Here is a 13,417-nt window from a genome sequence, read left to right as displayed (position 1 = left end):
AAACAAATGTAAACAAGGAAGCCATTTGTTATACTTTGTGCTAGGGAAGAATTCCAGACTCCCAAGGAATCCAGCTACTCTATCTAGGTTTTGGATTTTTTTTTTTTTTTTTTTAATTTTTGGTTTTCAAAGTCTCTGTTGTTTTACAGAACCTGCTACATGAGATAGCAAGAAGGGAAGAGGAAGTACAGAAAGTCTACGCCCACTCCCAGCAGTACCAGCAAGCTGTCAAGGTGAGAAGTGACACCCTGCCCGGAGTGTAAAGCAGGAGGGCCTCTTCCCACCAGCTGGTCCGGCGGGGGTGTCCTCAGGCACTGCTGGCGGCCACACAAACCGGCACAGGCCTTTGGGAAACAAGATGGTACTGGGCATCAAATACCAGAAAAGGATTTTCTACTGTTTAAAGCAGTAACTGGGGGAATTTATCCTAAAAGAAAAAATATGAAAGAATAATAACGTGGGATTAACAAAATCACTGTACAACAGAATTATTTACAATAGCAAAACAGACAAACTAGAAATAACCTAAATGTCCAATAGCAGAGGAACGGCTAGTAAATTATCATCTAACCACACAATGGATGTTAAAGTCATCAAACTGATCCACAGGAGGATTAGGAGGAGGCAACGTGAGAAAAGCCATAACTCTTATGGTACGGAGTTAAATGAAGAAAGCAGAATGCCATGGTCTCTAGGCCAGGGAGGGCCTGGAAGGAGCATGCTTTGGGGATGGAGGGGGATTGTGGGCCTACTTTTTCTCATCGCACATGTTATTCAGGGATGTAGATATGTACCACTGATGGATCTATGGTTCTCAAAACCTCCTGGCAGTCAGAACAGGGTATGGCTGAGCGGAAGACCTTTGCAGTCAGCTGGAAGGGGTATAAGAACATTTCGGTCTCACCTGCTCTTGTCTGCCCTCTGCCACGTCTCTCTCACACAGGACTATGAGTTGGAAGCAGAGAAACTCAGGTCCCTCCTTGACTTGGAGAATGGAAGAAGCAGCCACATGAGCAAGAGGGCCAGGCTCCAGTCCCCTGCCGCCAAAGTGAGGGAAGAGGTGAGCTCTGCAGGCCAGGCCTTCTCGGGGTTCCCTCGCTCCAGAGAGCATGGCATGCAGGCCTCAGAGACGCACACACAATAGGGAAACTGGCCCAAGAGCCCTCCTGGGTGCCAACAGGTTCAGTAAGAGGAGATAACAACTTATTCTGGGGTGGCGACATTGATATGCCTAGAAAGACAGCCTGCTGGGCTTATCTGAGCCAGAGCCACGGACTCCCCCTGCGCCCCGTAAGTAAGTACACACACACAGAGGGCCGATGTTATCAGCTCCTTCCATACACGAACGCGCTAAGGCTCAGAGACAGACTTGCTCAAGGTCACTCGCTGGGGTTTAGGCTTCTGACTCTAAATCTAGTTTTCTCTCCTGTAGATGAGACTGTAGTAGAACTCCAGGTAGGAAGGGGCAAGAAAGTACCCTCTCTCCCCAAATGTCAGACTTTTCAAACACCGTCCAGCTCACCTTTGCTTAGTCTGTTGACTCCTGTCTGCTCTCCTGTAGGAAACAGCTCTCGCTGCCAAGTTCACGGAAGTTAATGCCATCAACAGACAGAGGCTGCAGAATCTGGAGTTTGCTCTGAATCTCCTGAGACAGGTAATGGATCTCAGTAAGGCATTCTACTCAAAACTATCCCAAGAGCTGAGAAATAAGACTCATTGTGCCTCAGAGAAACAGCCTGTGAACCAGTGGGCGTGTCCCCCTGCAAACAGGGTTGGGTGGCGCCAGTGCAGACGCCAGCCCACGCCTGTGCCCCTGTGGACATGAGTCCAACCTACGTGTCCCATCCCTCAAACATTTGCTGAGTACCCAGAAAAAGGTAACTTATTTTTAAAAGCCCAAAATGTTAACGACAACATTGTAATAGTTAAGAAAGTGGAAGCAACTCAATATTCACCAGCAATGGGTGTGCGACTGAGCCAGGGTCTGTCCACACAATGGAAAATGACGAAGCTGTCACACGACGGGGTGGCGCTCTCTGTGCCGCTGCAGATTCTCCCATAAGTGCAACAAGCAGTGTGCAGAACAGGCATCACCGTTAGTGTGGAAAAAATAAATACGTGTCACACGCAAAAACATACGTGTCTCAAAGGTGATAGTATCCTGTAGGAACAGGACCAGAGGTGACAGACAGCCTCTGCTTCACACTCTTCTGTGGTTTTAAAATATTTTCCCAGGTGCATTTAAACTAGTTGTTTTACCATTTTCAAAAGGAAGCCTAGGACTCCAGTGAACCCGGCACTGAGGGGGTCTCCTAGGGACCGCAGGACAAGCAGTCTGACCTCTGGCGGGTGGCCAGGTGGGGTCGGGCCGTGCAGAGTCTGGCATTAACCCTGCGCTGTCTCCTCCTTCCCAGCAGCCTGAGGCAGGCATGAGCCATGAGGCCCTGCCCGGGAGCAAGCCGGGCTCCGGAGCAGAGGAGACGTGGAAGATTCAGAAGGAGCTGGACGAGGAGGCGGAGCGGAGGCAGCAGCTGGAGAATGAGGTCAGGAGCGCCCAGGAGGAGATCCGGACCCTGCAGAACCAGAGCCCGCAGAATGCGGTGGTGAGGAAGGAGGTGCTCAAGAAGGTGCCAGACCCCATGCTGGAGGAGAGCCTCCGGCAGACGCAGCAGACCCTGGTGGAGGAGCAGCGCAAGAACCAGCTGCTTCAGGAGGAGCTGGAGGCGCTGCAGCTGCGGCTGCGCGCCCTGGAGCAGGAGGCCAGGGACGGGGGGCAGGAGTACACGGTCAAGGAGGTTCTGCGCATCGAGCCGGACCAGACCCAGGCCAGCGAGGTCCTGAGGCTGCGGGAGGAGCTGGAGGAGCTGCGGCGGCAGAAGGGCAGCCGGGAGGCAGAGGCGCTCCTCCTGCAGCAGCGCATCGCAGCCCTGGCCCAGGAGAAGAACCAGGTGCGGGAGAAGGTCACTGAGAAGGAGGTGGTGAAACTGCAGAATGACCCCCAGCTGGAGGCAGAGTTCCGGAAGCTGCAGGAGGATGGGCAGCGGGAGCAGCAGCTCAGGGAGAAGCAGGAGGAGGAGCTGAGCTTCCTCCAGGACAAGCTGAAGAGGCTGGAGAAGGAGCGGGCCATGGCCGAGGGCAAGATCACCATCAAGGAGGTGCTCAAGGTGGAGAAGGATGTGGCAACCGAGAGGGAGGTGAGTGACCTCACACGCCAGTATGAGGACGAGGCCGCCAAGGCTCGTGCCAACAAGAGGGAGAAAACAGGGCTGCTCCGAAAGATCTGGGCCTTGGAGGAGGAAAACGCCAAAGTGGTCGTGCAGGAGAAAGTGCGGGAGATCGTCCGGCCAGACCCCAAGGCAGAGAGTGAGGTGGCCAACCTCCGCCTGGAGCTGGTCGAGCAGGAGTGCAAGTACCGGGGGGCCGAGGAGCAGCTGAAGGGCTACCAGAGCGAGCTGGAGGTGCTCCGGAGGCGGGGCCCCCAGGTGGAGGTCAAGGAAGTGACGAAGGAGGTCATCAAGTACAAGACCGACCCCGAGATGGAGAAAGAGCTTCAGAGGCTCAGGGAGGAGATCATCGACAAGACCAGACTCATCGAAAGGTGTGACCTGGAGATCTACCAGCTGAAGCAGGAGATCCAGTCCCTGAAAGAGGCCAAACCCCAGGTGCAGACCAAGGAGGTGGTCCAGGAGATCCTGCAGTTCCAGGAAGACCCCCAGACCAAAGAGGAAGTGGAGTCTCTGAGGGCCCAGCTGTCCGAGGAACAGAAGAAGCAAGTGGATCTGGAGAGAGAGAGGGCGTCCCAGGAGGATAAAATCAAACAGAAGGAGGAAGAGCTTTCCCAGGTGAAGGAGAAGACGGTGCAGCAGGAGGTCGTCAAGTACGAGGAGGAGCCGGGCCTGCAGGCCGAGGTGAACGCCTTCACCGAGAGCATCGACGCGGAGCTGCAGCAGATCGATGGCCTCCGCGGGGAGCTGCAGCAGCTGCAGCGCAGGCGAGCGGAGCTGGGGCGCCAGCTGGAGGAGCTGCAGTGCGAGCGGCAGGCACGCAGGGAGGCCGAGCTGGAGGTGCAGCACCTGAAGCAGCAGCTGGCCCAGCTGGAGGAGGAGGCGGGGGAGGCCCGGGAAAAGGTGACCCTCAAGCAGAAGGTGGTGCTGCAGCAGGACCCCCAGCAGGCCCGGGAGCACACCCTGCTTGCGCTGCAGCTGGAGGAAGAGCGGCACCGGCGGCAGGTCCTGGAGCGTGAGCTCGAGACCCTGAAGAAAAAGCTGGAGCACCTGGAGAAGATGGAGGTCAAGGAGAAGGTGGTCTTCTCCAAGAGCATCCAGGTGGAGAGGGGCGACACCGAGCAGGAGATTCAGAAGCTGAAGAGCAGCATGGAGGCGGAGAGCCAGAGCAAGAGGGCGCTGGACGCGGAGGTGAACCGGCTGGAGGCCAAGCTGTCGGAGCTGGAGTTCTGTAACTCCAAGTCATCCAAGGAGCTGGATTTCCTGAGGGAAGAGAACCACAAACTGCAGCTGGAGAGGCAGAGCCTGCAGCTCGAGGCCCGCAGGCTCCAGTCCGAAATCGAGATGGCGGTGGCGGAGATGCGGGGCCTAAGGAGCATGCCGGTGGCAGCGGATCCCGGGGCGCAGCTCGACTGCCGCCTCCGGTCCCTGGAGCAGGAGCTGGACGACCTCAGGCAGCTCTCCAGAGACAAAGACCTGGAGATCGATGAGCTGCAGCGGCGCCTGGGCTCCGTGGCCATCAAGCGGGAGCAAAGGGAGAACCACCTGCGGCGCTCCATCGTGGTCATCGACCCCGACTCGGGCCGCGAACTGTCCCCAGAGGAAGCCCACCGGGCCGGCCTCATCGACTGGAACATGTTTGTGAAACTCAGGAACCAGGAGTGCGACTGGGAGGAAATCTCCGTCAAGGGTCCCAACGGGGAGTCCTCCGTGATCCATGACAGGAAGTCTGGCAAGAAGTTCTCCATCGAAGAGGCCCTGCAGAACGGAAGGCTGACCCCTGCCCAGTACGACCGCTACGTCAACAAGGATATGTCCATCCAGGAGCTGGCCGTCCTGGTGTCCGGGGAGAAGTAGGCACGGCCCCACCCTCACCTTCCTGGAAGCAGATGCTGGCTCTCTCTCCTGCCCAGTACTCTCCTCGGTATCTTTTCTCCCTGGCCCCGTGCAGCTCTTAATCCGTGCAGAACCAACCCCGTGTGTCCCCCAGCTGCTCAGAGCACAGCTCAACCACAAGCGGGACAGGCACCTGCTGAACCGTCATCCAACCAGGTGAGTGACCTGCTTCATCTCCCGATGATTCAAACCCGCAGTGCCCTTCTTCTTTCTCCTTTTCCCACACAGTCCCATAAACAGACTCCTTGTGTGATACCTGGAAGCAACTGAAAACTACTAAAGCACACGACGACCAACAACTGGGGTGGACAAGCCCGCTCCATGCAGCACTGGCCTCCACACCCCAGCAGGGGAAACTCTAGGGCAGAAAGGCCTCCCTTCAGCAAAGCAACAGCTCCCCAGGCCTGTGACCTGCATTCACACCCCTCGGGATTCTGGCTCAGCCGACTCTTCGTCAGAGGCCTTCTGGGGAGATGGATCTGGGCTCTATGCCAGAAAAGGTGCAAAGAAACCAGAACAGCATCTGACCCTGGTGCTCGAATGAAGCTTAACTGTCAAGCCAGACTGTCCCAAGAAAACGCACCATCAGGGAACGTTTCATGTTCTGAAATTAAAGTACTTTCCTAGTGGACTGTGTTGCTGTTAGCCTTAGATTTGGTGCCTAGTCCTGCTTCTTATCTCACTGCCATTTAGTAAACTCCACGGTTGATTTTCTACCAAACAAATTTCGGGCCCTCTGTATCTCACGTATTATGTAAGAAAATGGGAAGTAATAGGGAATTCTATTTATAGCGCAAAAATAAACAAACACCTGGTGGCTTGATTCTAATTTCATGCTAAGTGTGTTTCTTCCTCTTTTGCATGTGAGGCTTATTCTCCAACACCCTCTTGGCTTTTAGCCAAAATGAATGTTCCCTACATACCAGCTCCTAAGGGAGAAAGAATTACTTGCAAATATGGTAAAAGGAAATAAATGAGAAACGATGTTTTGGAAACCTTGAAACAATTTATTGGGTGGTTTTATACAAGATTAACAATTTCCACACCACCCCCAACACCAACATAGTCGCTGCATGAAAGCCACAGCCCTTTCACACCCAAGAAACGCCGGCAAGGAAAGCCCTGCAGCGCCGTGGCCCATGAGCCTGCTCCGCCAACGGACCTGCCTTGCCGTGGCTCTTCAAGTCATTCACTCCTTCGTTACCACAAATAAAGCATCAACAAGGAAAAGAAACCTCATAAACTCCCCATCAAAGAAACGTTTCCCTGAGGCAAGAGGCATCACTAGATTCCTAAGAAATGAGGGTACTGCTCCAGCCGCACACTCAGTGGTGCTCGGGGAGGAGGGAGCACTGCAGGGAAGGGAACCAGGGTGTTCTCCTGCTGCTCAGCGTTCACGGACGGCCTCTGCGCGGCTCTGAGCTCAGCAATACAAATCTCTTCTTTGGCTCTTTTGCTACTACCTAAGACTATTCTGTAAACTGGAAACCCAAGTTGCAAAAAATAGATATAATAAAGGGATAAGGAATCCACTTAGCCCAATGTGAAACACATGTTGGTTTTTATGTAAAAAAGAGCACAGGCCTGGCCGACTAGCTGGCAGAGGTCTTGCTCCCCCTGGAAACCAGGCAACCTCTGTGTGAATCGTGAGTTACCAAGCATTGTATCCTGGGAGTCAGGAACCAAGAGAGCTGCCCGTGTCTCCACACAGGCGTACATTCTGAGGAGGCTGTTTACTCTCAACGTATCAGAAGTCACTTAGCTAGAGCAGTCAGTTCAGACTGCACAGGACAGGCAAGCGCCGTAAAATCTTTGTGAAGCAGCCACTGGGTGAGTGGGAACAGTGGGATGACTTGAGCTCTGGGGTAACTGTCCCAATCTGTCTCTGACGTGCTCTCCAAGCTCGTCAGCATGTCACCCTGAAGTCAATGCATAGCCCTGCTGCCTGGAGAGCCAGGACCCCCAGGCCTGTTTCTACACGGCAGATGCTTCACAGAGGCCTGTTCCTGCAGCTCTGCCTGAGAATGGTTTTTAAATAAACTGGAATGTCTACCTGCGACTTGGAACCCCTCATATCCTTGGCCCTCGAAGAGATGAAGAAGGGCTCTGGGGCTCTGCAGTCCACCTGTATGAACTCTGGAAAAACAAAGTGGGGGCCCTGGCTGAACTGGGGCCTGGGATTTGTGGGCCCAGATGACCTTCAAGTCAGGATGGCACAGATTATGATGTGCAACCATAAAAAACTCAAACTGGCTATGTCTTAAATACAGACATCTCTTTAAAAAAGGTCTTCATCTGAGATCCACTCAGAGGGCTGAATGGATGTGTGTCTAATTCTGCTCCACCATAAAGGCACTGGAATTATGTCTTCCTAGGAACAACATGACTTGCGAAGAATAGTCCCATTCTATCCAATGCATTTAATGGTAAGGATGAAAACTGAGCCAAAAATAAGTGTCTTTAAAAATCCTACCACAATTGTTGAATCTACAAAGGTCTTTTCTCTAAAAGAGCTTCATTGTCATGTTCAGTGGAGAGACGGGCCCCCACGATGAGCACACGTTGGGTGTATTTTTCAAAGAACAAGGTACATCTCCCAGCTGTGACGTTAGCTGGGTTTGTCCTGTTGAGCACACAGCCTGAGGATGGACGGACACCGTGACCATCCAGGGAGCCCACTGTGGCCAGAAGGAGCCCGGACCAGTAGGGTGCCATGAGATACTCTGACCAAATGTGAGGGGGGTCGGGCAGATGTGAAGCACAGGTGCGCCACCTGCTCTGCCCCGCCACCAGAGCTCTGAACACGACCCGGCACACTCCCCAGCCTAGCGCTGCCCCTCCAACGATTGTCTGCAACAGAGCTGAGAGGCCTGGAGCACCAGGCTGGTCAGGGCCTCCAGAGAAGCACGGGGCTGCTCCCCTAACTGAAGGCACATCACACGTGCCAAGAGACGCTCCACTTAGCACTCATGCCTTCTCCAGAAGAAAATCAATGGCAGAAAGAGCATAGTTATTATCCGACTTCCGAGACCTACTCGTTCAGCTTCCAGCCTTTCCCTTGAAAGTCACAATTTCCGTGGTACACTGGGCCCTTTCCCATGAAGCTGAGAAGCATCTGAAAAAGAGTAAGCAAAAACAGAGCATAAGATTTTCAGGATCTCTGATTCCCTTAAGGCACCAGTAACCAAACCTCAAGGGGATCACTTCTTAAATAGCAAAAGCCCCTGAACACTGAATGTTCTAAGGCTCAAAGGAGCCGGACACACTGGCAGGTTATCTGAGTGTGCTGCTCCTTGCGGTGCGTGCAGAGTGCCACGCGCTGGGAGGGCAGCTGCTGGCTGAGCACCGTGTTCACAGAACCGCGGCTCTGCTGTGCAACACGGGCCACTCCAGTTCTCAGCCACAGCTGTCATCCCCGGGCAGAGCCGGACTCCATGGTGAGGACTGAAAAGCACAGTGAGCAACCACACCATCAAAGACCCTCAGGTCCTAAAAGGACAAGCTCAAAGGCACTGGCATTCTGAGTCCACGTGGGAAAGAAAGCAAAGCAGATACAAGTCACAGCTGGAACAAGCAGACAGCTTTTCACTGACAATCACTCAATGTAATCCTACAACGCAAAGAATGTCTAAAAGAGAGATATTCAAATAGCCTGTTTTAGCATAGATGCTTTTCAGATAGCGTTTCAACACCCAGAGGAAAAACAGGTAGGAAATGGTACAAGAAAACGCCTTTCCCTTTTTTGCTGAAAATACCACAGACCAATGGTCATGTTTTCAATGGCTCTTCAATTATTTTCTGTTTGAAAGAGTGTTCTGGAAAGCAGAGAAAGTGCAATCTTTCAACAGCCACAAGCTCTCGCCTGGATGGCTCTGTGACCACCAGCTTGTGGAATGAGTCCCTGCATCTGACTGCTTCTCCAGAGGAAAACGGAGTTTAACTGCTGATACAGGCTTAGCCCCCCACTTTCTTTCTCTGAAAAAGCAACATTTCCATCTTGGGGATTTACAGTCCATTCTTGCACCCAGCTGGCCTCTGGCAGTCACTACGAACATGTCAGCCTCAGGACACAGGGCCAGGGACCCACAGCACATCTGGAGGCGGACACGGGGCCAGGGACCCACGGCACATCTGGAGGCGGACACGGGGCCAAAGCTCTCAGCACGGCAGGTCCCAGGCACGTCCAGCTGGGCAGCTCCCCGCCTCACATCTACCCAGGACCCGTCCACCAGGGCTACCCAGGTTCAGCTTCCTCAAGAATGGCTCTCCCCTGAGCAATGTAGCCCCCAGGTCGTTTCTGGAACAGGTCTAGAGTAGTAAGAAGAGCAGCAGGCCAAAACCAAGATCCCGTGAGGGTTCCCAGCAGCACTGCATTACGTGTGCCTAAGGGCCAAGGTCCCAGGACAGGGCAAGGCAGACCACTCACTGTGCAGGTGCTGGCTCAGGGCTCTCTTCTCACAGCTATGAACCTAGGGCCGTAGGCCAGTCCCTGTCTGAAAGCCACTGCTCTATGGAGAGGAGACCCAGGGAAGACAGGGAACGCTGCCTCAGTCGTGTCGTGATCCCAAATATCTGCGTTGACACCTGGACTGAAGTGAAAGCTGCTCCTCTCCTGGACACATGCTGACACCAGGGATAAGGGTCCCTCCCGAAGCCTTGCCACTGTCACCTGCTGCTGCTACTTGGACTTTCCCTTTTACTTAAACTAAATTTAGAGTCTTCTGTTAGCTGGTACCCCCTAGAAGGGGTAGCAGTGTGAACCTAAAGGCCGGTAGTGCCCCAACTAGCCCTTGGGAAATCAGCACCATTACCCTTCTAGTTTTTGTTAATTAAAGAGGAAATGCTGAGCTATGGGTGGGAAACTCCTCAGCCTTGTACACAGGCCATCATGACTTCCTCTGTGATCAGAGAGGGCAAGGCTGACCCGGGAGATGTCACAGCAGTAGACAGAGCCTGTGTACCTCAGTCTGAGTACCCACAGAGCCGAGCCTCAGAGGACAAACCCACACAACATGGTGACAATGAGAGGCAGACACTTACGTCCTTGGCAGCAGACAAGGCCTCTGATGGGGGAGGGGAATGGCCCACAGTGCATGTGGCACTCTGACCACCTGGAAATTACCTGGCAGACTCTGCGGGATGTGGGTAGACACGGCAGCGTGTGGGAGAGGCGCTGCGCGGGGCGGGCTGGAGTGCAAGCCAGCCAGGAGACCTGAGAGGAAACAGGAAGGGAGAGAAGAACAAAGCACACATATTGAAGACAGGAGTGGAAAGCATCCTCGGCGCTCCAGAGCCCCAGGCGACCTACTGCACTGGTTCTGGATGGAAACCCCTAGGGGGTGGCTCAGCAGGGTCCCCGGGAAGGCTGCCCACGGTCACACACCAGACAAACACAGGAACCCAGCACATGACAACAGAACCTGTGGGTCACACAGAGGCACTGGGGCACCTTCTTTACCTCCAGTGTGGGGAGGAAGGAGACACTTACTGTGGCCGAGGCCGTGGTGGAACGTCCCAGGGGCAGGGCCTGTGACGATGGCATCCTTGGAGACCCCTGCTTTAGCGGAGGAGTCAGCACTAAAGGAGATTACGTGGAGGGGGAGCTGGGAGATAATCCCCAAGGGGTTCGAGTTCAAGGCCCCAGGCAGCTTGGGGCTGCCTGCCTTGTAGGATGAAGACAGTAGATTTAAGGGTGAGGAGCTGGTCAGCAGCACAGCCCCACTCGTTCCTTTCTGGGGAGGAAGCACACAAAGGGATCAGCACTCCAGCCCCATCCAGAGCTCACTCACAAACCAAACCTGTTACCATACCTGGGGGGACACATGCACGTCAGCCGCCCCTTGTGAAGGAACCCCCTCCACTGCAGCCCCAAAGGGAGGAGGAAGACAGTCTCTGTGAACTGGCATGGAAGGGCTCCCAGAACAGAGTTCATTTTAAAAAGCAGGTGTTAAATATGCCTTCCTTGTGCAAGAAAGAAAGGGAAGGATACCCACAAATATAAGTATATAGGAATATGTGTATGTGTATACTTATATCCATAAAACATACACACACACACATTTGTAAGTATTAATCTTTGTTTTTAGAAAGAAACAGGAAAAACCTGGAAACTAAGGAACAGTTACAGGGGGTGTAGGAGGAGGGCACAGGCAAGTGAAACTTTGCTCAACACACCTTTCTATAGTTTTGTCCTTTCCAACCACATGGTTGTCTTATATATTGGAAAAATGGAGAAAAAAATAAGCTCGCTCTCATTTCCCCAACCTGCATCCAAACTTCTTGTAATCACCTACAGGCAAACCTCATTAACCACTGGACTCTGTCAAATCGCCTTTGTCTGACCTACAGAGTCTTTCCAAACCCAATCAAAGGATCATTCTTAGAAGGTACTGTTCTTCCTAGGGCATGAATATCTCCACATAACTAATGATCTGAGAGACAGTATGCATTTCATTTACTTGCTTGGAGAGATGGACAGGCAGGAGGCTATGAAAGGAAAGTTTTCTAGCTCATTCTATGCCACCCAGATCCATAGCCTCCCTGCAAACATGGTGCTGACCAGTCCTTTCCCTCCACTTGTCCTCCCAAGGAGAAGTTTCAGGCTCTACTGGGAGTCCTGCCACCAGAAAAGTAGAAACCTGGAAACAGGAAGCCCGGTCCTCCTTCCAATTTCCGGGCTCTGTTCCTACCTGACCTTCAGCGTCAGATCTCACTCTCTGACCAGAACAAGGCCAGCGGCCCTGCCCACAAGGCCCACGAGGAGAGGGCTACTTCAAGATACTCACTGGCAAGGAGGTAGACGATGTCACGCTGCTCACCGCACTGGGCTTCAGGGAGGAGGTCAGTAACTTGGCCACTCCCTGGGTCCCCCCACTAGAATCTCCATTTGGACCACCTGGAGGGGCCACCAGGGTCAACTTCTGGGAAATAGGTGGTTTTTTCACTGCAGAGCCTGGGATGGGCCGGCTGGCGGACTGTCCTGTGGAGGGAGGCTGCACAGCAGGGAGCAAGCTCCCGGAAGCAGAGCTCTGGACTGGTGCTCCTCCAGAGGAAGAGCTGCCAGAAGAAACCCCGTGCTTGGAGATAGAGCCGGCAAAGGGACTGTTCTTGTAAGACGGCCCTGAAGAGCTGGCTGAGTGCTGTTTTGCTGGATGGCTCAGGGCAGTGGAGGATGAGGCTGGGGTCTTATGAGAGCTGCTGCTGGAGGCTGGTGTGCCTCCTGAAGACACTGGCGTGGAAGGATGGAAGCTCTGGCTTTTGGTAGCTGTCTTGACGAGCTGGAGGAGGGAACGGTGACACTGAGGGGAGGCAGGCTTTGGGCCCTGAAGCTTATTGACAAACGGAGCTGGCGGGGTGAAGCTCTTCTGCTGTTGAGTGCCTGCATGAAAGACTTTGACCTGGGGGCTGGGCACAGGAGCTCCTGCCTGGGGTGCGTGAGACGTCCGTGGCAAACTGTGGTGCTTTGCTTTGGACTGCTGCACTTCTGGCAGGCCCTTGCTGAGGGTAGCCTGACAGGACAGTTCTTTGTAGCCAGAACTCTCTGGTTTTTTCTCCTGAGAGGACTGCCCCAGTGCCAGAGCCTGTTCAGCCAGAAAATTGAGGGGTGACTGCAGGGAGCTAGAGGGTGGTGGGGCAGAAGAAGGGCTGGGCTTCGGAAAGTTCCTTTTTTCTTCCGTACATAAAACACCTGCGACTTTCTCTGCAGGCACTTTTGAGGGTGCAGGCAGTGTGAACTCAGAGCTCCCGCTGGCTCTGCTGTTCAGTACAGCCAGTTCCTTGGACACAGCCTCCAACGAGGAGGCCGAATTACGGATCAAGTCTCCATCCAACGAGTCCTCCACGTTGATAGGAGCAGGATTAGCAAGGCTGCCAGATGCCTGGGATGAGAGCTCCCTGTTTGCAGCCCCAATGCTCAGGCCTCCTCCCAGGTGTTCTGAAGGCAAAGCAAGGGGGCTGCCAATCTGGCCTGATGGGACGGAAACCTTTTTATCAGGCTTAGTCAATGATTCCTAAAGGAAAGCAGAAAGGCCGATGTTTACAAATGTCCAAAGATGCCAACACTGGCCCTCCTGACAGGACATACGCATGAGAATACAAGACAAAGCAGCAGGCTTTCCTGTGGATCACAAAGCCAGGGAAGAAAGGAGCAGGTGCCAAGCATGTGTGAACTTGGAAATGCTGCAACCCCGCCACCCTCTGCCCATGCCTGGGGCTGGGGCTGGGCTGACCCAGGCACACACACACACCTCCAAAGGGAAACTCTTCGCTCTGTTTCTGAAAAACTACAAGACTCGAGC

At 53.8% G+C, this 13,417-nt stretch overlaps 2 protein-coding genes across 17 annotated transcripts in view; one reads left to right on the top strand and one right to left on the bottom strand.

Moving 5' to 3' along the window:
• The window catches only part of PPL (periplakin), a 57,039-nt gene extending 51,090 nt beyond the window's left edge, over nucleotides 1-5,949 (top strand). For 5 of the 6 annotated variants that reach the window (XM_082362047.1, XM_082362051.1, XM_082362049.1 and 2 more), the window contains 4 exons: nucleotides 150-233; nucleotides 944-1,060; nucleotides 1,562-1,654; nucleotides 2,415-5,949. In XM_082362047.1, coding sequence (XP_082218173.1) covers nucleotides 150-233; nucleotides 944-1,060; nucleotides 1,562-1,654; nucleotides 2,415-5,081 — 2,961 coding nt within the window. In that variant the 3' untranslated portion in view covers nucleotides 5,082-5,949. The remainder of the gene's footprint in view (nucleotides 1-149; nucleotides 234-943; nucleotides 1,061-1,561; nucleotides 1,655-2,414) is intronic. The other variant, XM_082362048.1, reaches the window with a different exon arrangement.
• Nucleotides 5,950-6,106: 157 nt separating this feature from the next.
• The window catches only part of UBN1 (ubinuclein 1), a gene marked incomplete at its 3' end in the record, with an annotated part of 38,110 nt that continues 30,799 nt past the window's right edge, over nucleotides 6,107-13,417 (bottom strand). For 8 of the 11 annotated variants that reach the window (XM_082362060.1, XM_082362057.1, XM_082362062.1 and 5 more), the window contains 4 exons: nucleotides 11,906-13,129; nucleotides 10,609-10,852; nucleotides 10,161-10,332; nucleotides 6,107-8,235 (listed from right to left, as the gene is read on the bottom strand). In XM_082362060.1, coding sequence (XP_082218186.1) covers nucleotides 8,160-8,235; nucleotides 10,161-10,332; nucleotides 10,609-10,852; nucleotides 11,906-13,129 — 1,716 coding nt within the window. Of the gene's footprint in view, nucleotides 8,236-10,156; nucleotides 10,333-10,608; nucleotides 10,853-11,905; nucleotides 13,130-13,417 lie in introns of those variants that run through there. The other 3 variants (XM_082362061.1, XM_082362065.1, XM_082362063.1) reach the window with 2 other exon arrangements.

This window comes from Balaenoptera borealis (genome assembly GCF_965194805.1).
Source record: "Balaenoptera borealis genome assembly, chromosome: 16".
NCBI lineage: Eukaryota > Metazoa > Chordata > Mammalia > Artiodactyla > Balaenopteridae > Balaenoptera > Balaenoptera borealis.
Note: the sequence above shows the minus strand (reverse complement) of the source record. Positions and strands in the feature narration are given on the sequence as shown.